The sequence below is a fragment of the Sabethes cyaneus genome, chromosome 3 (genome assembly GCF_943734655.1).
Source record: "Sabethes cyaneus chromosome 3, idSabCyanKW18_F2, whole genome shotgun sequence".
Taxonomy (NCBI): Eukaryota; Metazoa; Arthropoda; class Insecta; order Diptera; family Culicidae; genus Sabethes; species Sabethes cyaneus.
The window spans coordinates 71,496,733-71,522,727 of record NC_071355.1 but is presented as its reverse complement, the minus strand read 5'-3'; the positions used below and the strand labels follow the sequence as shown (position 1 = coordinate 71,522,727).

General features: G+C 42.5%; 1 protein-coding gene across 5 annotated transcripts in view; it reads left to right on the top strand.

Moving 5' to 3' along the window:
- Window positions 1-11,728: 11,728 nt before the first annotated feature.
- LOC128744163 (E3 ubiquitin-protein ligase hyd) overlaps window positions 11,729-25,995 on the top strand; it is a 37,782-nt gene continuing 23,515 nt past the window's right edge. For 3 of the 5 annotated variants that reach the window (XM_053840974.1, XM_053840970.1, XM_053840969.1), the window contains exons 1-5: window positions 11,729-12,162; window positions 12,904-13,611; window positions 21,637-22,094; window positions 22,298-23,351; window positions 23,409-25,959. In XM_053840974.1, the coding sequence (XP_053696949.1) occupies window positions 12,101-12,162; window positions 12,904-13,611; window positions 21,637-22,094; window positions 22,298-23,351; window positions 23,409-25,959 (4,833 nt within the window). In that variant the 5' untranslated portion in view covers window positions 11,729-12,100. The remainder of the gene's footprint in view (window positions 12,163-12,903; window positions 13,612-21,636; window positions 22,095-22,297; window positions 23,352-23,408; window positions 25,960-25,995) is intronic. The other 2 variants (XM_053840971.1, XM_053840972.1) reach the window with 2 other exon arrangements.

Sequence of the window (25,995 nt, the reverse complement as noted above, 5' to 3'; positions counted from 1 at the left end):
CAATTCCAATATGTACTGTGGTCGAAACAACAGATAAGACATGAATGACGGCATTGTGTGAGATTTTGGATAGCTCGCATTTTTTTTGTTTGTTGAGGAATTGAATACAGCAACATGTCTTATTTTGTAATTCGAAAACTATTAACACATGCAGAAAAGTTATGCTCTTAAAAAAATCACGGTATAACCCTCTCTGCCCCAAGGTAGCACAGGTGATCAATGATTTCCGACACTAAAATCAGTCGAATAAATTGTTATGGCATCTAAATTTGAATATTTCTATTTTAGAATTGTTTATTAATACCTTTTTTTTGTAAACTACCCAAATAACCTTGAGACACAGAGGGTTTAAAATGTTGAGTACAGTTTATTATTATTAAGTAATTTTTATATGTAGCCCTAACACGCAGAATAGCTTTTAAATAAAATCTTTATTCATAATGGGTCAATTAGAATAAAATTTCAAATTTTACCGGAATTTTTCGAATGTTCAATAAACTTTTAAAACTCATGATGGATAATTGTCGTTAAAGGCACAATTCATGATGATCAATTAAAATAGGATGAAGAAAAATTATTGTTTCTTATGAAAAGAATATTGCTAAAATACATCTAAACATGCGATATTTCAATACTGGAACTGGTGTTATTTCCTACTGCAGACAGCCAAAAAAAAAAATTGTCTCATAGACCCTGCCTGATAGCTTGCAGTTTTGTTGTAAAACGCCGCGATTAAAGTTGGTCGATATATTTTTGAACTAAAAACGATGACCAATTGTATTAAAAAATAAAGATAAAATCCTGTACAACCTTAGTGTGATTTATAACTATTATAGGCGGAAGTCTTGTGTGGCCGGACGGCTTCTATGCCCGGACTAGCGATTTCTCAAAAATAAAGAATGATGGAAATATTTGGTAGGAATGGAACAATAGTACTTCACTGGTACTATTGTTCTATTCTTTCCAAATAGTTTTATCATTCTTTGTATTTGAGAAAACGCTAGTGTTCGGGCAGAGAGGCTGTCCAGCCATACACGACTTCATCTACAATTTCAAGTGCTATTGAAATCCGTATTTCCTCAGTTTTGAATTCGGCAAAACTCAAAGGCATAGACTGTAAAAACAGTTTATTGCCATTATACTAGTCTAGATATGTAGTTTTTCTCTTTTCGGAAAAGTTTCAAGGTTAACGAGCGCAACAGCGTGCTGTAATGGGAAATCATAGTTACACCTTTATTAAGTAAAAGCGCTTGCAAACGACTATAAACTCCAGGTCCCGTAGACCCAAAGAATCACCAGTCCACAGTATTTTAAAAATTCCCGATATCTATCGGGCCGTACCAAATAGTGATTGTGTTGGCAACTGAGGCGCAGAAAAAATAACTTGAAACTTGCCTACCTTCGCTCTGCCGCTCCCGGTACTAACTCTTGAACAGATTTTATGATGCAAAGTCACTAGATAGTCATGGGAAAACTTGTCTCCCGACAAGTTTTCGCACACCTGAAACCGTCAGAAACTGCAAAATGTTCAAAATACTAGATTTTGAACCGCAAGTGCCGACTTTAATAAATATTCTTAACTACGGCCGCTGCTAAACACTGGAACTGACAGCAGCTGAAATAATAATTATGGCATTTGACGTTTTTTTTATGCCTACACTCTGCCACAGAAGTGCCGAACAAAACTAGTTAAAAAAACATAAAAATAAATCGATATTTACACTGAGAAAACTTTTCGAATCCACATTTTCGTGCGCCTAATGGCGGCCGGTGGGTGCAGTTTTCGACAATGTTTATTTGCTTTTGGGAACTCCGCTCACGTATGCTTGAAAGTTCTACAACAACAATTAAGGCTGGAAATATCAACTCGACGTGACTAAAGTTTCCAAAGGCCTGCTAACGTTCTCCGGAAGTTATACCCACTAACCGCCATTACGCACGCGAAAAGGTCGATATGCGGCACATGATAATCATATGGAAATTCACTATTAGTTATGTGCAGAATATTGTGAGAGTAGGGTAGGGTAAGCGCACGACTAAAATAAACAAGGCTTGCTACTCCGCGACCAGCTTTTTTTGTGAAGTTGATAAGTTCGATGAAACAAACAAATAGCTTTTTCCCCATTCATCTCCAAGTGATTGTTTGCAGCGTCTAAAACTTTCCTATGTTTCCTTAACAACCCAACGCAATTTTCAACATTATGAATGGAAGAAACTTTTACCACGTGCGAAACAAATTGAGGACTTCAATGTTTGAAGCTTGTGCGCGACAAAATCTGGACACCTCAATTTTGCAATAAAACAAATCTGCTAGAAGTTTAATCCATGAAACGATTTTATATCATTTATGTGTGTATCGTTAATAATTATCAAACAAATTATTGTCAATTGCAAGGAAAATTGTACCATCCAAAGTGCGATATCGCCGTAACAAAGTGACAGTTATTAACATAGACTAATCTCAAGTTTTTTTAAAGTCTTGACCTTGGAATGAGGTCATACATATATTAATATTTTTTTGAAACGATGGTTCTACAATTGATGAAGGGACGGTAGGGGAAAGAAATGAAAATTTTTTGGTGAAGGAGGGGGAAGAGCGGAAAGGAAGGGGGGGGGGTATTGGTAGCTATGCTTGACAAGTAGTCATTTTGACTCCTACCTTTTGTCCAATGCTGGAAGGTACATGAGTCGAACCAAGCTGTAATCTGAGATTATAACCGAATTCGAACCCACAACACCCTCCAGGGCATGTGGTTCGCTGGTACCTGTACCTTTGAACCACCCATCCCCCCTTCCTTTCCGCTCTTCCCCCTCCTTCACCAAAAAATTTTCATTTCGTTCCCCTACCGTCCCTTCATCAATTGTAGAACCATCGTTTCAAAAAAATATAGTTATTGACAGTTTCCCATAACACCCGCCAGTGTCAAAAATGTCGCGACGATCGTTTTTACGTGCCGTTCAAAATTGACGCACATTCGATTTCCAAAGGAAATGTTAATTTTCGTTACGTTAAATGAAGATAGAAGGGCGAATGTCGCAAGCGTAAGCAAACCGAGTGAGGGTTGATTTTCCTATGGTGGTCCAGCAAAAAATAACTCTCACTCGTTTTGTTTACATTTGCGACATTCGCCCTTTTGTTAATTCTATCTAGAAATGTGAACGCAAAAAGCTGTCTGGACAACGATTTGAAAAGTGCGTATTGATTATTTCATGTTTTCGGTAAAACTGCTTGAATTCTTGGTGGGTTGTTTGATTGATTTGTTTACAAGATAAAAATCGATATTTATTACAAGATTGTCACTCTTGTGTACGAGTTGTCTAATGTAAAGTATTTCAATATTGCGTGTTTCATTGAAAGTTATCCGCTGCGCAATGCAAAATGAAATGCTCTTTCATGATTGCTGGATCGATTTTGTCGTTAACAGAACAAGTTAAGCAAAATTCAAGAGTCAATCCAAGCAATAGAGATCGTTGCAGTTGTACAAAAAACACTCTGTTACATGACAGAACCAAATAGAGCATGTTATTATGACAGAAGAACCAGTTATGCTGCTATTGTCATTACCACGGAAACGTTTTGGTACTTTACATAATCCCAGATAACACAAAATCGTAATAGAAAGTTCACATTAAATCGTTTTCATGTCAATTTCATATTAGAGTTGTATAATGATTAGAGTATGTCAAATCGAAGTGAACAATAAGTTGTTTTGCAGTCGTGCGTGTCTTCGTATACAGTTCAAGACTGTGAATTATAAAGCAGGATAGACAATTGCAATATTTGATTATATCTATATCATATATTCAGTAGTATTTAGTTGCATGTTATTAAAACTGCGCAAAATAGAATTACAAATAGATGTCAAAATTTTCGCACGTATATCGCCTCCACTTTGGTACATATACGCCACTCGCGCGCCGCGGTGTGGTCATATTGCAAAACATGCTTTTTTGAAAAATGAGTGGTTTTTGATCGGACGATGGAATTAACGCAAGTGTCTCGTCTGTTTGTCTGTGGTACAGGATAGTACACTCAACTCCCGCTAATACGAAAAACAGCTCGTTCAGATTGGGCGAGTTCATTTTTAATCTGAATATTTGGTAACTCTATTCATTTTCACACACGCACAAGACGCGCACCCTAAGAACTTGTTGTTTTGATTTGACGAAAACAAACGTTTTGAAAACATCTCAAACATGCGCGAATTCTAAAGGTTCGGTTTGTATAATACGAAATTGGCCCGGCAGTTTCGACTAAAATGGTCTATTTTGAGTGCTGGAGAGATATAGTTGCATATGAGCTATATTGCCAAAGCTCATGATCAAGAGGAAACGCATTAAGATTTTTTGCTTTTTTTTTAATTTACCGGTTCACTTTAACGTCAATTGTGTGTGACGCTTGATCGGTTTTTAATGTGAACGCATTCATACCACCGGGGTACAGATTAAAAATGTTCAGATTAAAGAAGGTCATACCAACGGGGGTACACGGTAATTATTAAATAACTAATTTGCGTAGGACTCGTAAAATTGCTGCAAGGTACAATAGACCAAATCATCATACCATCAATTGACAGATACTGGCGCCCTTGTTTACATTTTGGAAAATTTTCCTTTTCGTTTATAGCGAATGTAGCGTGTGTTTTAACATTTTAAAGGCATAATGGCGTTTTAAATTTATCCTAATGCTGTTTAAAACAACAAACTTGCCGTTTAACAGCTGAAACTTTTTTGGACTCTGCGGTCTGTTTGTAAACAAGGGCGCCAGTATCTGCCAGATGACGTCACTTTGATTTCCCGGGCAACCATTTCTTCATGTTTCTTCATTTTTCGATATATCAGTCTTTAAAGACACCAATAGAGAAAATCGATGGCGATCGTTACCATTTCTAAAAGAAATTTCTACATACTTAATAGAAAATTAAAGTTTATTTTATAAAGATCTTCACCAAAATATCGATATCAACCGTCATCTTCGAAAATAAATATCAATTTCTGTCGCCAATTCGTTATTAATCTTTACGTAAATTTTTTTTTGGTTTTATTTTTGGCTCGGGCAAGTTTCGAACCCATGCAATTTCTAAACTGTACCACTAATCCTCAGATCTACGACTACTCTTGAGCTGAGAGAGAGTCGCGGAGACGGTCTTCTTTTTCTTATGCTTTGGCTGTTCTTCTTCCTATTACGTTTGCTTTCATTTTCGGGCAAATAAATGAAACTTGTGCGTGAACATCTCATTGGACGTGTGAAGTGTGCATTTTATAATAACATATTTTGGTGTTAATTGTCACACGGGCATTTCAGTTTTTGCAAAAATGTTAATTTACAATTGAGACAAACAAGACTAATTCAATTCCGAATGTGTTTTTCACAAAAACACCGGCAGAAAACTTATGAGAATTAACAATACTTTTCCATTTTGGGACAACGATAACGACTGGCTGCATTTGACAGATCGTACTGGCTGCATTTGACGTTAGAATTTTTCCTCTTCGCGAATCTCTCTCAGCGCTTGAGGAGGTTGGTAAACGGCTAGATAATGCGGAATATAGACCCCATAGTGGTCGCTAGCCTCTTATCCAGCAACTCCGATCCCGACCTCCTCGTGGTACCAGCCGGAATACGAGCAACCTTAGCGGAGATCGGGTAACCAACCCCGGTGGAAACTAAGGTCGTATACTAACCGGGAAGGAGGTAGTGAGTCTCGGCACTATAAGATGGCAGCCCCATCACGAGACTCGGTTGTGTTGCCCCAGTACGGCTACACACCTAAACAACACAAACTAACAACATTCAAGCATATTCGGAGCGGAATATTCGGCATCGACCTAGGCGACGAAATAAGGACGACGAATGGAGACTCGGGACTTGGAACTGCAGATCGCTAAATTTCGCAGGTTGCGAGCGGGTGCTGATTGAACAGCTGGAACCCCGCAAACTCGGCATCGTAGCTCTGCAGGAAATCTGTCGCAAAGGAGAGAAGGTATGGAAGATACGTGGCGGAAAGGCCCAGTTTTACCAGAGCGGTGGCGCTACCAACGAACTGGGAACGGGCTTTGTAGTGCTGGGCGGAATGCAGGATCGCGTGATAGATTGGAAGGCGATCAACGAGAGAATGTGTGTATTGAGGATAAAGGGCCGTTTCTTCAATTATAGCATCATTAACGTGCACTGCCCGCACGAAGGTAGACCCGACGATGAGAAAGAAGCGTTCTACGCGAGGCTGGAGGCTACGTACGACAGCTGCTCGTCACGGGACATCAAGATCGTCATCGGGGATATGAACGCCCAGGTCGGTAGGGAAGAAATGTATAGACCGGTGGTAGGACCCCATAGCCTGCACACCGACACAAACGATAACGGCCAACGATGTATAAACTTCGCAGCTTCCCGAGGCCTGGTGATCCGAAGTACCTTTTTCCCGCGCAAGGATATCCACAAAGCCACCTGGAGATCACCTGACCAACGTACAATGAACCAAATTGACCACGTTCTCATAGAGGGCCGGTTCTTCTCTAACATCACGAACGTACGCTCCCGTCGGGGTGCGGATATCGATTCTGACCATTACCTAGTAGCAGTACATGTGCGCTCAAAGCTGTCCACCGTATACCGGACACGTCAAAGCCGCCCTCCTCGGCTGAACATCAGGCAGCTAGATAACCCACAAGCTGCCGAGAACTACGCGCGAGTACTGAATGAGGCACTGCCTTCTTCCGAAGAGTTAGGTGCTTCAAACCTCGAAGACGGTTGGGGCAGAATACGCTCGGCCATCGGAGAGGCCGCTACCGCGGCACTAGGTATTAAGCCTCGGAGTACACAAAATGATTGGTTTGATGGGGAATGCCAACAAGCGGTGGAGGAGAAAAAAAACGCTTGGAAAAATTATCTAAGTATTGCCACTAGAGAGAACCTGGCCAAGTACCGACGAGCTAGGAACCAGTTGACCACGATCCTGAGGAGAAAAAAGCGCCAAAAGGAGGACAGAGATCGTGAAGAATTAGAACAACTATTCCGAGCTAATGACACGCGCAAGTTTTATGAGAAGGTGAACCAAACTCGGAAGGGCTACACACCGAAACCTGACATGTGTAGGGACGAGGGAGGGAATCTAATTACAAACGAGCGCGAGGTGGTCGACAGGTGGAAGCAGTTCTTCGATGAACACCTAAATGGCGAAGTCGCAGAAGGAGGCGGAACGGAAATTAACCTAGGAGCGCCCATGGAAGATAGTGATGTCCTAGCACCTGATCTCCAAGAAGTCAAACGAGAAATCAGGTTGCTGAAGACCAATAAAGCCGCTGGGAAGGACCGCCTACCGGCAGAGCTTTATAAACATGGCGGGGAAACGCTAGCAAAGGCTCTACACTGGGTTATTTCGAGGATTTGGGAGGAGGAAAAGCTACCGGAGGAATGGATGGAAGGAGTGGTTTGTCCCATCTACAAAAAGGGTGATCGGCTAGACTGCTGCAACTATCGTGGTATTACGTTGGTAAACGCCGCCTACAAGGTACTCTCCCAGATCCTGTTACGCCGGCTGTCACCGATAGCACAAGGTTTCGTAGGGAATTATCAGGCGGGTTTCATGGGGGCTCGCGCAACTACGGACCAAATATTTACTATCCGACAGATCTTGCAGAAATGTCGGGAGTACAACGTGCCCACGCATCACATCTTTATCGATTTCAAAGCAGCATACGATACAGTCGATCGAGACAAGCTATGGCAGATAATGCACGAATACGGTTTTCCGGACAAACTGACGCGACTGATCAGAGCTACATTGGATCGAGTGATGTGTTTCGTACGCATCTCTGGGACACTCTCGAGTCCCTTTGAGACGCGACGAGGGTTGAGACAAGGTGACGGTCTATCCTGCATGCTGTTCAACATCGCTCTTGAGGGGGTGATCCGACGAGCGGGCATTGAAACGAGAGGCACGATTTTTACCAAGAGTAGCCAACTTCTAGGCTTTGCAGATGACTTCGATATCATAGCCAGGAACTTTGCGACGGCGGAGGCAATCTACGCCAGACTGAAAGCGGAGTCTAGGAGAATTGGGCTAAAAATAAATGCGTCGAAGACCAAATACATGAAAGGAAGAGGCTCAAAGGAAACAAATGCGCGCCTCCCACGGACGGTAACCGTTGACGGCGACGAACTAGAAGTGGTAGAAGAGTTCGTGTATTTGGGATCGCTGGTGACCGCGGACAACAACACTAGTAAGGAGATCCAGCGGCGCATCCAAGCGGGAAATCGGGCCTACTTTGCCCTTCGTAAAACGCTACGATCAGGAAGCATACGCCGCCGCACGAAGCTAACAATGTACAAAACCATTATTAGACCGGTAGTTCTTTATGGACTTGAAGCCGTGACGCTGCTTACGGAGGACATACGCGCCCTTGCCGTGTTTGAGCGGAAAGTGCTGCGGACGATATTTGGCGGAGTACAAACTGAAAGCGGAGAGTGGCGGAGGCGTATGAATCACGAGCTACAGGCACTGCTTGGGGAGACTCCCATCGTACATCTAGCGAAAGTTAGCAGGCTACGGTGGGCCGGACACGTCGTAAGGATGCCGGACGACAGTGCGACGAAAACGGTCCTCTTCAACAACCCCACCGGCACCAGGAACAGGGGGGCCCAACGTGCACGATGGCTCGACCAGGTCGAAAGCGATTTGCGACTTCTGAGACGACTACTGTGTTACCTGACTCACTGCGAATATGCGTTGTGTTCGCGGGATCGTGTTGGTTCGAAAGGTTTCGAAAAATATCGCCTTTGCATCGAAAATATCGTTAATTTTGATCACTAAAAATAACGTACTTAAACGTTATATTTCAAGTGCGAGTAGTACGCAATAATTGTATTGTGAAACTGAATTGTTATTTATGCAACTTTTTACAAATTAAATGCTATAACAAAAGCACAACTTATAAAAAATCGATTGTTATCGATATTGCCTGCATATGCGTTATAAACGAATAAAACGTATGGTTACGTTTTATTCCAATAATACGCATATTCGCAGTGAGTCAGGTAAAACAGTAGGAAATTGGCGACGAGTGGCCCAAGACCGAGTTGAATGGAGACGAGTGCTTGAAACAGCACGAGCCACCCCGGCTCTATGCTGCTGAAGAAGAAGAAGAAGAAGAATCTTGAGGAGCTTAGATTAAAATGGCAATCATATTCTAAAGGACCCCATGCATGTATATTAACATATTGGCGAATTCGTCTATTTACGAGAGTCGCGAACTAATTTGGCGAAACGCAGAAGAAGATGTTTGGGTTCAGTGCTCAGTTCAAATAATTTGCCCAACATATTGTTAATTTCGAGTTGAACATACATCATTTATGCACATGTATACGCATCGATGCCATTCTTCATTATCAGTAGTTTTAGATAAATATCTGCGAAGAAAATTGACGTTTTTGCGATACTTTCATACTGAACAAAATTTAGTGTAATATCTTTAAAGATTTTTATCAAATTACTGACAAAGAAAATGTTTTAAATGCGAGTATCGATCTATGAAGAAGTTCAAATATTCGTATCGATATTATTGAAAATTAAACGTTAAGATTTATCGTCACAAAGCTTTATTTTTGTATCCACCTTTTTACGAGCCATAATGGCGGACGTGTTCGTAACATTTTAACAGCATTTTTGACATTTCCCTAATACATCGCACGTTTTCTTTCCGTACATTCCTTTAGTTTTACCGTGAACGCGCGGAAACAAGACGTGCGATGTATTATAGTGACATGTCAAAGATGCCGTTCAAATATTACGAACACGTCCGCCATTATGGCTCGTAAAAAGCTGGATAAAGAACTACAAAGGCATTTCACGAGTGGTTTACCGCACACTTAATTTTGATTTTTGCTCTCGGTAAAATTTCATGCCGAATTCAACGGTAAAAATTATTTTTAACGATATCTCGTTAAAAAAATAACATTTTACATCATCTCGGCAATTTGGTTTCACGTACTTCAGTAATTATTTTCAAAATGCCGATAATCGTTAATAAAATGTGACGAACATTGCGGTTTACTTTATTTTACCGGAATCAGCAATTTCAAATACCATTTCTCGGTAAAACAGCATCTTGCTTTGCCATAAATCGGCAAATGCATGGGATATTTTTTTGTTCCACCAGTTTTTTGGCGGCAACATGACAGCGAGAAATGTCAAACGTTTTTTTCGTTCGTCACTTCGTCAGCCAGCGCATTTCAATATTTTTGTTTGGCATTTCGCTAGCGATTTCGTTTTCGTCGTGTGAAGGTGCGTAAGAAATTTGGAAGTATATTAAGTTTTTTGTACTTATTGTAATACTTTTTTTTCAGAATATTTGAAAACCAGCACCGTGTGAATCTGATCTATTTCCATTGCCGTGCGAATCTGATCTTTCCTGTCTGCGGGAGGCCGCTCACAATATGGTTGTCTTAACACCGCCCGAAATTGTGATCAACTATAAGATTTCACACCCACCCTAATATGTACCTGTACCGGCACGCATTCGAATCGGGCGCAACGCAGCATGAACAGTACTCGACGGTGGCTCAACCGTTGATTGAAGCGCTGATCCGTATGAAGTCTTCACCTATGGAGTAACAGGCAAAGGGAAAACGTATACCATGACCGGGGTTATTCAGTACCGCGGCATAATGCCGCGCTGTTTCGATACCCTGCTTCGTACCATCTCGGATATTCGGGCGAAAAAGTTCGTTTTCAAGCCGGTCCGGTTGAACGGGTTCGACATCCTGTCGGAAACGGATGCCATGCGGCAGGCCGAGCTGCACTCGCAAATGAATCGAATGAAGCGAGAGGACACCGATCCGGAGCTGGCGTCGAAGACATCGGTCGCATCGTTCGAGGTTAGCGGCTAAGCGATAATATTTATTCCGTTATTATTACATGCGTTGAGGTTTTATGCTATTTTCAAAAAAGTGGTTTTAGTTTTTTCCGAATATCGGCAGTAAATAATACTGATCATTCAGCAAAATTAACTGACAAAATCGGCAAACTTAATTTAAAAATACAGCGGATCTCGGTTAAAAGCTACCGAGTGTGTCGGCATGTTTTACCAGATCTCGTCAAAAAACTACCGAGCGCGTAGGTAAAATTTGCCAGATCCTCTTTAAAAAACTGCCGAATGAGTCAGTATATTTTGCCGAAGTTCTCAGTATATTTTGACAGTTCGATATCATTTGCGCTTACCGAGTGATCAGTAAACGTAACTTTTGCCGAGAAGGTTACCGAGAGCTCAGCTGTCCAATTCTCGGCATTTTTTTTGCCGATTTCGGCGAAAAAAATTAAGTGTGCGGGTTGGTCTATCCAGCTTTTTACAAGCCATAATGGCGGACGTGTTCGTAATATTTGAACAGCATTTTTGACATTTCCCTAATACATCGCACGTTTTCTTTCCGTACATTCCTTTAGTTTTACCGTGAACGCGCGGAAAGAAAACGTGCGATGTATTAGGGAAATGTCAAAAATGCTGTTCAAATATTACGAACACGTCCGCCATTATGGCTCGTAAAAAGCTGGATACGGAATACGCCCTTTTGTTAATCCTATCTTCAATTATTGTCAAACTTTTTATGAGGGGGTTGGTGCGTTTCGCAATATTTTTACGATCCTTTTCGAAACGTCAACGTCCCGCTCACTTTTCGCTGTTCTGTCGTCCTGTGTCCTGTCAGTTTTTTGTCGTTTATGGTTTTGTTCGGTTCGCTGCTCACTGTCGTTTCGCCACGATTGCCAGCGCCAGATAGTTGAATATATTTAATAAAAGCATGCTTAGAAACGTGATTTTCATTTTTGGAATATATTGATTTAGGTGTACCAGTTTTATGCAGTACAAAAGTGGAAATTGAGTGGAAGCGCATTGTGTTTTGTGAAGGAAAAATCTTTTCCGAAAAAGCGCAGTGGAGACGGTTCGGTCAGTGCCCGACTGCACAAAAACGAGGCGAACGATCGTTGTGAAGAAGAGTGAATAAGAAGAAACAAAAGAAGATCTGACTGAAGTGCGTGTAGACGGACGGAAACGAAAAAACGCCCTTTTGGAGGAAATTCTAATTGAAAGTAGATGAAAATTGATTATGTCGACGTTACACTTTGTGGTGCACCCGCTGCCAGGAACGGAAGACCAGTTAAACGACAGGTAATTGGGAAATTTGCTATTTTATGCTTGCAGCAAAATGGGAAAAGTTAAGATGGCAGCCACGACGATGAACGAAGGAAAACTTAGAGCAATGCTCATCAGATTGGTAGAGGGAGCGCTAGCGCTACTCGATTGGCAATCAAAAATGGCCGATATTTATTTCTGTTATGTTTGCATAAGGTTGCAACCGTGAATCAGTATGATCTTTCACGGATTCCGCCGAACAGATTCCGTTCCGTGATGGCAAGTGCGTTACACCTGTTTTTTTTTCTAATTGCATTTTTGACAGCTTGTCTCAGCAGTCGGCAGTGCACACTAAAAAGATGCACGGAAATGTTCTAGAATTGAACATTACTAGAAATATAAAGAATTCAATAATGTCAATTGCATTGCATTGTATGAATCATTGATTCTGTCCGGACTTGTATAGTAGCATATTTCGAGAAATGACAAAATATCTAGCGATGTGATTCATGACGGAATTATTTCTGATGAACAATATTTATTATTGCCATTTTCATAATCCTTTTATGTTTGATCAAATAAAAAGTATAATGTAATATTATGCAAATTAAAATAACTCTGCTATTTGATTGTTTTGACTTTTGAGAAAATATATGGAAAACGGCGCTCCTCAACTAAATCATAAACTTTTAAAATATTTAGTAAATTTATTTTGTTCGAGAAAAAACCACAAGAACAAAAGCCAAATCATCTCATGTTTTTTCGTCTACTTTACAGAATCCGTGAAGTGGCAGATAAAATCAATAAATATGGAGTGCAAACGCTACCGGCATTACAATCGCTTAAAGTTCCAGTCAAACAAATCGTGATCGGACCGGCTCATTTGGGAATACTGCTTGAGGATGGCCGTGCTTTTCGTGTTGCCTTTTCTATAATCCCGGAACGGTTAGATCTTAGCAAACAGGATGCGAATAAGACAAGCGGTGCCAGTGGTGGCACAACCACAAGCCAATCGAACAATAATTCCAAAAATTCCCCGGCCTCACGACAGTGCCGCTCGCGTGCCCGTATTATGCGTACCAGCAACTCGGTTCGTGGCGGCGTTAGCTCGCAGGGTTCGGGCTCACGAAGTACCGGCGTGATCATGGGCGGTGGTTCTTCCGGCAGTCGATCACTGGTGTCGGTCCCGGCTCCGTTCGTTCCGGAGGAGCTGGTCACCCAGGCGCAGGTGGTTCTGCAAGGTAAAAGCCGCAACTTGATCATCCGCGAGTTGCAGCGCACCAATCTGGACGTGAATCTGGCGGTGAACAATTTACTATCGCGTGACGACGAGGGCGGTGACGATACGGAAGAGGGCAGTGACAATTATGTGGCGGAGGATCTGATTTCGCTGCTGGACGGAGGCTTTCATGCGGACAACAGCGTTATTATCGATGCCGAAGCCATGTTCTCGGAGGATATGTTTGGATTTTCGAACATTCGGAAGTAAGTTGAACGCTCCGTGCGGGTGCCTGTCTTCTCTTTCTTTGTCTTTATGAAGCGGTTAGGAAAATTAGATGGTTCTGTTCCAGTGCTATTTTGTTATTTTTGTTCTTTAAGTTTTTTTTTATAGAAAGTTTATTTTCAAATATGCCGTTATTTTTGTTTTTTTTTTGGTTTGTCTAAAGCGGACATACCAGTTTTTTAGTTTGGATTGTTTGCTTTTTATTTCTTTGTCGGTTGTTTTAAACAAATGATTGCAGACAGTATTTCTTTCTGCACTTCATTGTGAGTAGGGCAGATGATAATTATTTCGAAGTTAAAGAAAAACTTGTAGAAAATGTTTACTTCCAAAAAGCCCTATGTAAAATTTCAGCTAAACTGGTTGTTTCCTTCCAGTATCCAGTAAGGTTAACTTTTACTAAATAGTGACTTGTCCAGCCGAAATTGTCCATAGAGAGCTTATGTTGGATGTAACACATTTTCTCTAGTAACTTTTATTTTAAATTCAAGTCAATCATAATGATCAGCAGTAGAAAATTTTGTATAAAGGCGCTCACCCTCGAATTGTAATGTAAATAGTTGGTAGAATTTAAAATTTTGATATTAACAATTTTTTCTTACTATGTTCAGTTATCTGGTGCTGGATTACGAGGGTTATTAGAAAATGCGCCATGAGGAGTTCTGTTTTTTATTTTGTTTTTATAATTTATTTTATTTACTCTTTATATTTTGTTTCGATTAAGTCCGCCTTTTCCTGGTCTCATGCTGCTTTAGGTAGAATACAATTTAAAGGTGAAATTCGGGGGTCTTCTAAGAGAGGTAGGAACACGAAACACGATTGAAATGAGGAAGGGAAAATCTCGTAATCTTAGTAAAAAACAGTTGTCACAGAAAATACGTATTTTAGCATACATGACATTTGAAAGCAATGAAAAAGTCATGTGCAAAGTTATTGAGCAGAAATAATTTTACGGGCTTTTTTTTAAACAAATCTTATTTGGCAACCAGTAAAAGAAAGATAGTTGTTATACGGGACAAAGTTGCGCATTTTAGTATGGTCTAAAACTTTTCTGAAGAGAAATTTTTATTGACGTACATATTTGGAAAAATTTAAGTTTGTAGCACCATAATAGGTGGATTCACGGTCACCCTAATAGTGTAAAAGAATGCGCTATATTTTAATAATAAACTTCTCCAAAGGCACTACCCCTCAAAAATTACAAATGGGTACATTATAAAAAATATTGTAATTTTGGTGGTTTAAAGGTTGACACAAATTTTTGTTTTCCAGATGCGCTCATATTCTGAAGATCTGAAAAGGGTGGCTGTCGAGTATGACAGTGGTTTAACACATCAGCTTTATACTAAATTTAAAAAGTATGGAATGGATATTGTCTACACTAGTAGAAATAACCAGCTACAAACACGATTAGGATCCACAAAAGATCCTATCGGTAAATTGAACAAAGCAGGAGTCTACAAAATGGCATGTAGTCACTGTGATACGATTTATATCGGACAAACAAAAAAAAATTTTGGAATCCGATTCAAGGAGCATGTTTTAGAGGTAACAAAAGCTAGGAAAGAACTCCAGGAGAAACAATTTTACCACTTCAAATCCAACGTAGTCGCGCACATTTTCGAAGAAGAACATCCCATTCTTCGCCCTGTCAATAATATTTGGAAACTGGATGTTGCCGAATCTCTTGAAATTTTTAAAGAAAATCCATCCAATCTTCTAAATAATCAAACAGGTAGTAACATTTCACAGCTTTTTTACCTTGTAGTTAATTTAAATTAAAATTAGAATTAAAATATTTTTTGGGATATGGCAACTATCGGTTTTTTTTTTTGCAAATAGTACCATTTAAATCTAGTCAGCATGCTCTGGTTTGCGAGGGGTTTGAAGATTCATTGCAAATAAATACTTACCCTGTTTTATTCACTCAAGCCAGCGTGGTTCGCAGGGTGGCAACTCAACCAGGAAAAGACCAGGAATTTGATTTCACCAGGAAAAACCGGGAAAAAACCAGGAATTTTTATCCAAAACCAGGAAAAAATTCTGATTCTTGCTGACGACTTAATTACTTATGCGTCTATATTCACTAGTTCGGCAGAACAAAATGTTTCATTTCCCAAATAATCACAGTATGGCGCCATGGCCTTGATCTGTCACCCGGAGCGCTTCGAATCAATAGTCTGAATACAGTCGACTAGGCTACACCGCCAACAGCTTCTAGATCTACCTCTTCTGTGTTGTCCCTGCGGGTTCCAGTTGACTGTCTTTCTGTAGATTTCGTTCTCTACTCTCCTCAAAACATGTCAGATCCAGGCAACGATTGACGAAGATCTGCGGTTGTGTCCGCTGAAATACATCACATCTCGCAGGCAATAGAACGAATTTCACGTTCAAATTGAAAATTCGTGTTAGAGTCGGTAAAATGATTTGATTCGAGCGCCAAACATTCCCAAGATCCAAAAATTACCGCTGGCTATCCTGATTCATGTTTCTATATCAGTTTTGGCACCACCGCCTAGGGCTATCTGCTACCAGGATATAAAAAATCTGCCACCTCCTCAACCTCTACTGTGAAATAGGAGGGATTGTTGATGTTTGCGACATTGACTATGAGACCTGCTGCCTTAGAGTTATCGCAAAGATCATCAAGTTTTCCCTGCACATCATATTGCATTTGGGAGAGCAAGATAATAGGATAATAGATAATAGCAAGATTCGTTTGACAATGCATTATCTTCAGGATCGATGATCGATCCAATAGCTGCGAATCGTTATACCCCTGATATGTTTACAACCTCTCTTTAGTTTTCCAATGTTTGGTAGTAGGGATATGAAAACTATCATTAATTACTGATAGTTATCAGTAAGCAATAATATCACTAAGTATCAGTAAGGTTTCGCAGTTATTGATGCTTACTGATACAGTTACGTCGTCCCGTTAGAAAAATCATTTGGATTAAAGTTAATGGTCGAAAGTTGCGTCCGATAGACGAGAATGACACAATCAATGTCGGCCAGGTCGACGTCAATTAATTGCTCATTTGTCAAAGGACTCCAGGGCAATCTTCGGTTAAGTTTACTATCAATGGCTCCAATTAAATTTTCGTCCATAATGACGAGGATCAGTTGCGGTGAAAGTATGTAACCCTGTCTCATTCCTGCAGCAACCTGGCAGGAGGCCTCATAATGAGCGTCGATAAGATAGACTCGCTTACCAGGAACTCTTCTACACCTTAGTGCGCCCCAGATATTTCCGTGATTCAGTCGGTCGAATGCTTTTTTGAAATCAACAAGCACTAGAAGAAGACAGCGTTGGATTTCGATGAGTTACTCGAATATTATATTGAGCGTCGTGATCCGATCCACACATGATCGGCCGGCACAGAATCCAACTTGCATAGATGAGTTTACTCGTAAATTGGTTGGTAGCTGAAACTTGGTTAAAACTACTCAAAATGTCCTTAAAGTGTACAACCTCCGATTTTGAGTAGTTCTTTAACCACAAAATTGGTAGTAGGAACTTAAAAGTGCGTTATTTATCACAGAGAATAATTTAATTATTGGTAGCAAGTAGCCAAAATTGGTTAAATTGTTACCCAAAATTTGAGTTTGTACAATTTAAGGGCATTTTGAGTAGTTTCAACTAAGTTTTAACTAAATCTGGCCTATTTACAGGTAGTATCATTTTAGAGTGCACTATCGAAGAGTAGTATCGTTTTTTTCTGGATTCGATTGAGGATCACCTTTCAGGGTACTTAATGAGTGATACAGAGCACCATGATACCGCCGTAGTTCCCACATTCAGATAGGTTCCCTCAGAGCCGGCGTTTAGACCGGCAAACCCTTGCGGTAGCGGTAGCGAAAAATGTTAAAAAACATCTCAATCCTTGGCTGTTTACAAGACAATTGGCTATTTAGAATATATTTGCATGATTTCCATTGTTTCCTTTTCTCTTTTATTTAACTGCAGAGTGTAGTGCCAAGAAAAAATCGACGAAAGTGCCAAACGACTCGGCTCAGCTTGTACGCCGATTGTTTATGGAGGTTTCGATCAGTTTCGGGCACTTAGATTATTTGAACCAATGAAATCTCCAGGTCCGGATGGCATTCTATCCATTTTTTTACAGAAAATCGCTAAAATATCAGGAGATGGCACTTTGTGCTTTCCTTGATATTGAAGGAGCTTTCGATTACACGTCGTTCATTTCAATTATTACGGTTATTTTTCAAAACGCAATTCACCACACTCAATGAGCTAAATTCAAGCAATGCTTTCGAGCAGAGAAATCATAACATCATTGGAAGATACATCGGTCACGATTTCGGTGATCAAAGGATGTCCATAAGGAGTTCTCTCCCTGATAATCAAACTGTCATGAGAGTATTGCTTAAGCCATCAACGTAGAGCTTATCGTCAGAGAAAAGTTCAACGCAGTACTGTCAAGTTGTTTGTGAGGCGCTCTAAACACTGTTATAATGCTTACAAGACGGGCCTAATATAAACCGAACAAAAGCAGTCGCTATATCATTCACTATTCACATGCTATTTCTTCCCCTATATTGATTGGTGTCAGGCTGAGCTTCAGTAACCGCCTAGATATTGCTATTAAGAAAGCATTCCGTTGAAATCAACTCCTAAAAGTTTGTTGATTTTATTAACCATGTAGTACCGACTTAGGACACAAGATTACAACTATCTAGCTCAACTCCATCAATGAGCATAAGCAGTCTGTAAACTGTGATAGAGCTATCGGAGCCTACCTCAAAAGATAATCATTAGGACTGTTACAGTGGCCTTTTATTCCAAAAAAGCATGGCATACAAAAAAGCCTCGCTGCTTAATCTGCACAGGGCCTTTCACGTTGTAACGCCGGTTTCCTTCTTGGTGATTTTTGTCAAGATGCCTTTCATCAACTCCACGGAAAAATCCAGATATTGCTGAAGTGCTGATGCAATATTTCCGGTGACAATACTGGGTAAGATTTCAGCGTCTCGGCTGTCATCCAGATATTTCTTGGTGCTCTGCAAGACTATATATTTGAGGGTGAGGTTAGTTATAGTTTTGAGGGTGTCCCCGAAACGCGCACGTAGCACATCACTCGCTCCAGGGTAGCTTTAATCAGCTGCGTCATTTTGTCCGGGAAACCGTCAGGTTCCTCTCTCTTAGGTAGTTACCATTGTGAGCAAAATTGCTTACATTAATGTGTTCTGAAATTCTATCAATTTTCCCATTAACTAATACCTAAATTGCTGTACATGATTTTACATGATTTTGTACGTGGATGGGACGTGTCGACTTTTTAGAATGTAGCCCGTTGCTGATGTTCGCTTTATTGCGATTTGGACCGCTGTGCGCTCCTATCGATGTTTATACCATGCCTGATCCCTGACTGGTGATCTGCTCGGTGACCGAAGATGAAATAACTAAAATGTTATAACGGTGGTTTTTTACAATTAACTGGGGGCGGTAGAGGAAAAGAGAGTAATGAAACCAAAATATTGATAAAGTTGCAAACAGAAGGTAACGAGAGGTGAACGAGAAAGAGTGATAAATTGGGTAAGGGAGGGTCATTGAAGCACCGCTTAAGAAGTTGTATCTTGTGTAGGTACCGCTTCTTTTTATCTAAGCTGGGGGACCCGCAGATTAAACCAAGCTATAATAGGAGCCAATTAGAACCGGATTCGAACCCACTTCCAGGTTCTGTAGACGAGATAACTATAATGTGCGCGCGGCCCTAGAGAAGGCCTTTGATATTTAGTTTGTTATCGGGGATTTCTTTCGTTTCGTCTCGCCATTTGATCGATGGTCGGCAGTTTCAAGGAATGCTGAAAATTGAGCGAGAGTGAGAAGCATAGCATCGCATGCGTACGACAAACAACCGCTGTTGCCGTGTGCATACAATCTGTCACAGACGCACTCGTTCGCACGCAGCCTAATAGCGTCGTTTTGCGCATCCCGCTCATGAACCCAACAACTCGTTAGCTGCCCGGCAGCTTGCATTGTCGTCAACTGGTTGCATTGACGAACGAAAGTGACGATCGTGGCTAACAGCGAAATACACACTCACAAATTTTCGTCGGACTCTGAGAGATACTCTTGTCGTCAATCTCTTCGTTAGAACGAGTACGCGCGGGTGAGAAAATTAGCCCATATGACCGCGGGCTTTGCAACACAGATTCATAGTCATTACAGATGTGCGGTCTTTCTGGGCTCCAAAAATCTCGGAGTGATTATACGTGTTTGCAGGGATATCGTCATAAAAGGAAAGGGCGAGAAATTTAAAAGAAAAAGAAACAGAAGAAAAAATAGGAGAGGGAAGGAAGAGAGACAAAAGGATAGAAAGAAAAGGAGAGTTAAAAGGATAGAAAGAGAAGAAGAGACACAAGGATAGGAAGAGAAGAGAGAGCAGAGAGAGAGAGAGAGAATTATAAACCTTGATATTGATAATTAATTGTTTCATTTAGTTAATGCCACTGCACATATAGTTTGACAGGGTGGCAACTACCTGGAATACCAGGAATTGTCAGGGAATGTGAAATTACCTGGAATAATCAGGGCATTTTTCAAACAACCGTAATGATCGATTCATTGAGTAGCCAAGTTCTCTTCGAAATCGATAAAGAAGTACGACGCCCAAGCGATAGATTAGATCATTGGTAATTAGCTCTGTGATGTACAAAGATTCGGCAAATTTTTATTTGCTGCCACCCGCGTTTCGTTCGGCGTTAGTCAAGTCGAATGGCATTAGAGTTTTAGGACGGACCTTTTGCGGCATGTCACTCGATTTGCAGAACATTGAAGTAATTGCGGGTGGCAGCGCAGCAAAATTTGGCTTTTCACGTAGCTCTCGTCGCAGATCAGACCCCACAACCTCATCAAAGTAGTTATTGGAGCGTCTTAGTAGAATACGAAACCTGGAAATTGAATAAAAAGAAAAATTATCCAATTCAATTCTACTATGTAGGAGAAGTTCCTCTGACTTGCGGCAGGTCTCAAACTGGCTGATGAAGGTTACAAGTTGTAACCGAAATACGGGTGTAGCGATTCTACCACGTTACGAATTTTAGGATCCGGCTTGGACCCGGAGGAGTAAAAGGTTATCAATCAGTGCAAAGTAAAATAAGTCGTATTGGTCAGAAAGTTGAACGGCAAATGGTGATATAAAGTAACAAAAATATTTCTAAGAATGCGCGGCCCAGTTTGCCAAGGGCGCGCGGCCAAATTGAAATTAAACACGAACTCAATTAAACAGCTTTTTCCGCATAGCTTGTGGCTCGGAGAACGAAAATCAAACATATGAACATGTCGTCCGCGTGGCTTGCAGAAAAAGAACCACGGCGAGTTCTAGAGTTAGTAGTAATGGGCTCGCTGAAGATGAGAGTGCGAGCGACAGAATAGGAGAAAGCGATTGGGGACTGGGGAATCCGCCTAGGGAAATAGAGTAGGTGGGGAAATTTCCCCTTTCGGTAAGTTGGGTTAAGACCGGCTGTATGGAGAAAATATACGAGAGTTGCTCTTGACAAGTTCAGCAGGATGGTTGGCACACGGAGAAAATTTTAAAATATTCTAAAATCCCTTGTATTAAACGCAAAAACACACAATCAATGGTCATTGAAGACAACGAAATTTGTTACAACCAGAATGCGGAGGAAAGTGCACCAGCAGCTGAAACCTGGAATTTTATTAAACACTCAAGGAAAAGCCTGGAAAAATCAGGGAATTTTGTTTTTCATAACGGGTTGCCACCCTGTTCAACTAATCAAGTACAAAATTTCCAATATTTGAAGACCTCGTGTCAATAGTGGCCCCGTTTCAACGAGAATTACTCAACTATTTTTATCGATGCAATATCTTTCAAAAACAGCGATCACTGTATTACGCAGCATGAGACCAGCGAGTTCCACACCCGCGCCCAAAACCCGCAACCTTTCCCGATATCATTTTCATTATTTTCATTTCGCTTTCATGAACTAACAAATTATCAAATTGTTTCAATTTCTGAAACAAGTTTGATGTTATACAGTCGTGCTCGTAGTGAACGAAATCAGAATAGCTCCTCGTCTGCCGGTGGTTCCGGAAACGGTTCCGCTGGTGGAGGTGGCGGCGGCAGCAGCGGCGGTGGTGGAGGCGGTGGTAGCAGCAGCAGTGCCGGCGGAGGAACCGGAGGCTCGGGTGGCACCTCCAGTGCACCAGGGTCAGCAGACGCGAGCACCGGTAGCGCTGTGAGACAGAGCAGTGCTGGTTCGGCCGGTGTTGGAGTTGCCGGTGGAAACGGAACGGGCGTCGCCACCGTAGGAGTCGCTGGAGGGTCAACTGGAGTCAGTGCCGGATCTAGCGGAGGTACTGCTGCCGTTGGTTTGAACAGTACCGAACGCGAAGGGTTTGGTCGCTGGCGCGACCGGCAGTACTTTGGCCCTCGCAGGTGGTTCCAAAGCGGTCGAGAGGATGGTTGGGACAAGGAAAGTGGTGAGTAAAACGCGAAAGTACGGGGGGAATCGGAAAGGCTGAGCGTGTTGAAAGAATAGACGCTATTGTTGAGCTGTTTCTTGATACTGATCATACAAGCAGTCGTCCTTAGTTAGCATAACAGATCACTCGTGTACGATGCCCCCCTTTTACGAAATCGACATTGTTACGAAGACAAACTGCATTTACTATGTATCTAATAGTTAAACTTTACTACACTCTAGATCCGAAGAAGAAGGACTATGGCTCCGGTTATCCGCTGTGGGTGTCGGACGAGTTGGAAGCTTGGCCGGAGAAGGAGCAGCCCATTCGGTTTACTGAGATTGCTTCCCTATATTCGGAATTTATCGGTGTGACCGCTAAAGGCGAGCTGCACCAGTGGCGTTGGGCGGATGTTGAACCGTACAGGAGTAGCGAGTCGATAAATATATTCCACCCGAAGACGGTTCCACTGAACTTACTCTACGAGAAGGTAACGCATATTTCAGCTACGTCGATCCGTTGTTCCGTCTCAACGGAGAGCGGAAGGATTGCCACCTGGATGGACGAACTGTTGGGTTATGCAGGCAATAAGCTGGAACATGCCGCCACAAGTTATCCGGAATTTGCTCTGGATAAGATAGTCTCTCTGCACACGTGTACGTTGTACACTGTGGCTCGCACCGAAAGCGGAGAACTGTTCTGGTGGGGCGTTTTACCTTTCGGTCAACGGAAGCGTCTTTGGGATAAATACAAGGCCAAGGCTAAAAAACCTGTTCGACCAAGCTTGAACACGCCGGAGGTGACCGTCGGCGCACAGGTGTGCATGAAAAATAGTCCCATGTACCAGCACGGTGCAATAGGATTCACGATATCAAACGGTGTACCGAAAGTAGGTCAGTTGCTGAATGCCGCTTGGGATTTAACCAACATTTGCCGCTTCAAACTGCTATCGATGTCGACACTATCTCAACAGCTTGGCCTAGTATCTGGGAATACTTCAACGGGAGCCTCCGGCAGTGGAATCACCGCTCCGCAACCTCCGGTGGAGATTAAAGAGAAAGCACCCAGTTCTGCAGGAAGCAGCAGCAAGCAAAGCTCCGGTAGCGGAAGCAACAAGGAAACAGCCGACCGGTTGGACATGCCACCGCCGCCTTCGCCAGCATCCAGTACTTGCAGCGATACAGGCAGTGTAAGCAACTCCCACAAACGACAGAAACGGTTAGCCCCGAAGGAAGACCCCGACCCCAAGAAGGATGAAGAGCAGTGGTTGTTAAAGTAGGTTTCCATTCATGTAAAATTGGTTTGTAATTTTTAAAATTCTTCTAATTTTAGGGATGTAATTTTCGTGGAAGACGTTCGATCGGTCCCCATTGGTCGCGTTCTGAAAGTCGATGGTGATTACGCGGCGGTAAAATTCCCGACACTTCTATCGGCTGGAGCTGGCAGCTCGTCGGGCAGTGGTATAGCTAGTGGCAGTGCTGCCGGCACTAGTGGCGGTAATAGTAAGGACAAATTTGACGACAGCATCGAAGCCTGGCAGGATTGTCGTTTGTTGCGGAAAGATGACCTGCAAGTGATTAAATCGGCTACAACATCGCGGGTGCCTGATTGCTTTCAGAAGATACCGCGGCGGATCGTGCTGAATCCACATCTGCCGAGTGGAGAAACTAGCTCGCAGCTGCTGGCGATTGCCGTTGATTCGAAGGGAATCCATGCGATTATGAAAACCGGCAGTAAGCTGCACTATTGTCTGTTTAACTTAAACACCGGTAGGCAGGAGCAGGATAGTGTTTTTCCGACGGATATAGCTTCGTTCCTGGGTGCATCCGCTCTGAATGTTGCGCTCACTTGTGCCGGCGATTGTTCGGAAAGTGTGCTTTTATTGCGGGATGGAAATAATACAATTTATCCTATGGCTAAGGACTGTGTTGACGCGATTCGTGATCCGAGCTGGTTGGACTTACCACCGATTAAGTGCATTGCGGCGGCTTCATTGACACTTCCTTCCGTTGGTGTGAATCTAAAGTCTCAGGTGGCACTGGTAGTGCTGGCACCCGAACATCAACAGCTAATGTCGCGAATTTTACGTTGCGATCTGGAAGGTGTTCGTCACGTGCTAGCTCAGCTTGGAGACGAGCTGAAAAGCCAGCTATCGTCGGTTATTTCTGAGCATACAGACCGTAATAGAAACATTATTCATGCTTGTATTAGTATGTGTTCGCCCACTTCGAATAAAGATTCGGACCAAGATCTGCTGGCACAAGGAGCATCCGGATCTAATTCCAATGCAAACGGAGGTTCGGCCGGTCCCGGTTCCAATTCTGCCGGCCTAGAGTGCATCAACGTGATCACAAATACTATGATTGGCAACCGACCGGTCAGTATTCGGGAAATTATGCGTCGCAGTGTGAATCGTGAGCTGGAAGCTTCGAATTCAAACAGCGCTCCGCTTCCTCCGGGAAGCGATGAGGCACCGGGCGGATCGCTGCCAGTTGTCTATTGGCCGCCAGAATATGATCCTACAAGCGGTGATGAGGACAGCATGAGCGGTTTGAATGCTCCGTTGTCGCAAAAAGGCCTAAACGAAACCTACATTTCAGATCCGAACGAGCGGCGCGCAAATGCTCTGCAGATTGTACAGCTTTTGTGCGAGAGCTCAGTTCTTCAACCACATCTAAGACAACTACTGAGCGCAAAGGATGCTCAAGGACAAACTCCTTTCATGCTGGCTGTAACCTGTCGCGCCTATCAGGCTGGAATCATAGTTTTTAATGCTATTCTCAAGATAGCTAATGGAGATGCCAGCATTCGAGACTCGATGATATTCCCGTCAGGCAGTGCTCCTGATCAGTCCCCGTTGGGAACCCTATGCTGTAATGACACTTGCTCCTTCACCTGGACGGGTGCCGATCATATTAATCAAGACATTTTCGAGTGTCGCACCTGCGGTCTAACAGGATCTCTTTGCTGCTGTACCGAGTGTGCAAAGGTTTGCCACAAAGGACACGACTGTAAACTGAAACGAACATCCCCGACGGCCTATTGTGATTGTTGGGAAAAATGCAAATGTAAAGCTTTGATCGCTGGCAATCAAACTAAACGCTACGAATTGCTCTGTAAAATGGCCACCGATACGGATTTGGTGACGAAATTCAACTCCCGAGGAGAATCGATTCTACTGTTTTTGATTCAGACCGTTGGTCGACAGATGGTCGAGCAGCGGCAATACCGAGCCACTTCCAGAGTGCGCAATTCTTCGGGAAGTGCTAGCAGGAAAACTCCTTCCCTCGAAACCGATAGCGATATGCCAGAGCACGATCTTGAGCCGCCCCGCTTTGCTAGAAAGGCTCTCGATAGGCTGCTGAATGATTGGCCAGCTGTGCGTGCCATGATAATGACTGGTGCCGAGCTGGAAAAACCGGTGGTTCCCAATCCGAATCAACCATTCTATGACGACGACAACCAGCAGGTCTACTTGCAGTCGCAGAGCGGAACCACACTGCTGGATAAATTTACCCACAGTCTAATTGTACGGTGCAGCAATGATCCACTGGAAAAGCTGCTGGTCACACTGGTAAATGAACTGCAGAACGAAACCATACCGAGTCGCATCGAGGAGGCGCAAAAGGTAGCACGACGATTCGTTCGGTCCGTTGCTCGAGTTTTCGTCATCTTCAGCATCGAACGTTTTCACAATCCTGAAAAGACGCGCAACTCGACGACCCAGGCCAAACATCTGCAGGCCTACCGGCGGGTGTTTACGACGCTGTTCAAGTTTGCGATCGAAGAGTTGATCGAGATTTCCGATGCGCTGATCACGCCGGTGCGGCTGGGAGTGGTCAAACCGACGGCACCCTTCTCGCTGTCTTCTAGTAGCATTGATGTGAGTATCGGTTGATTGCCAAAACGGTGCTGTGAT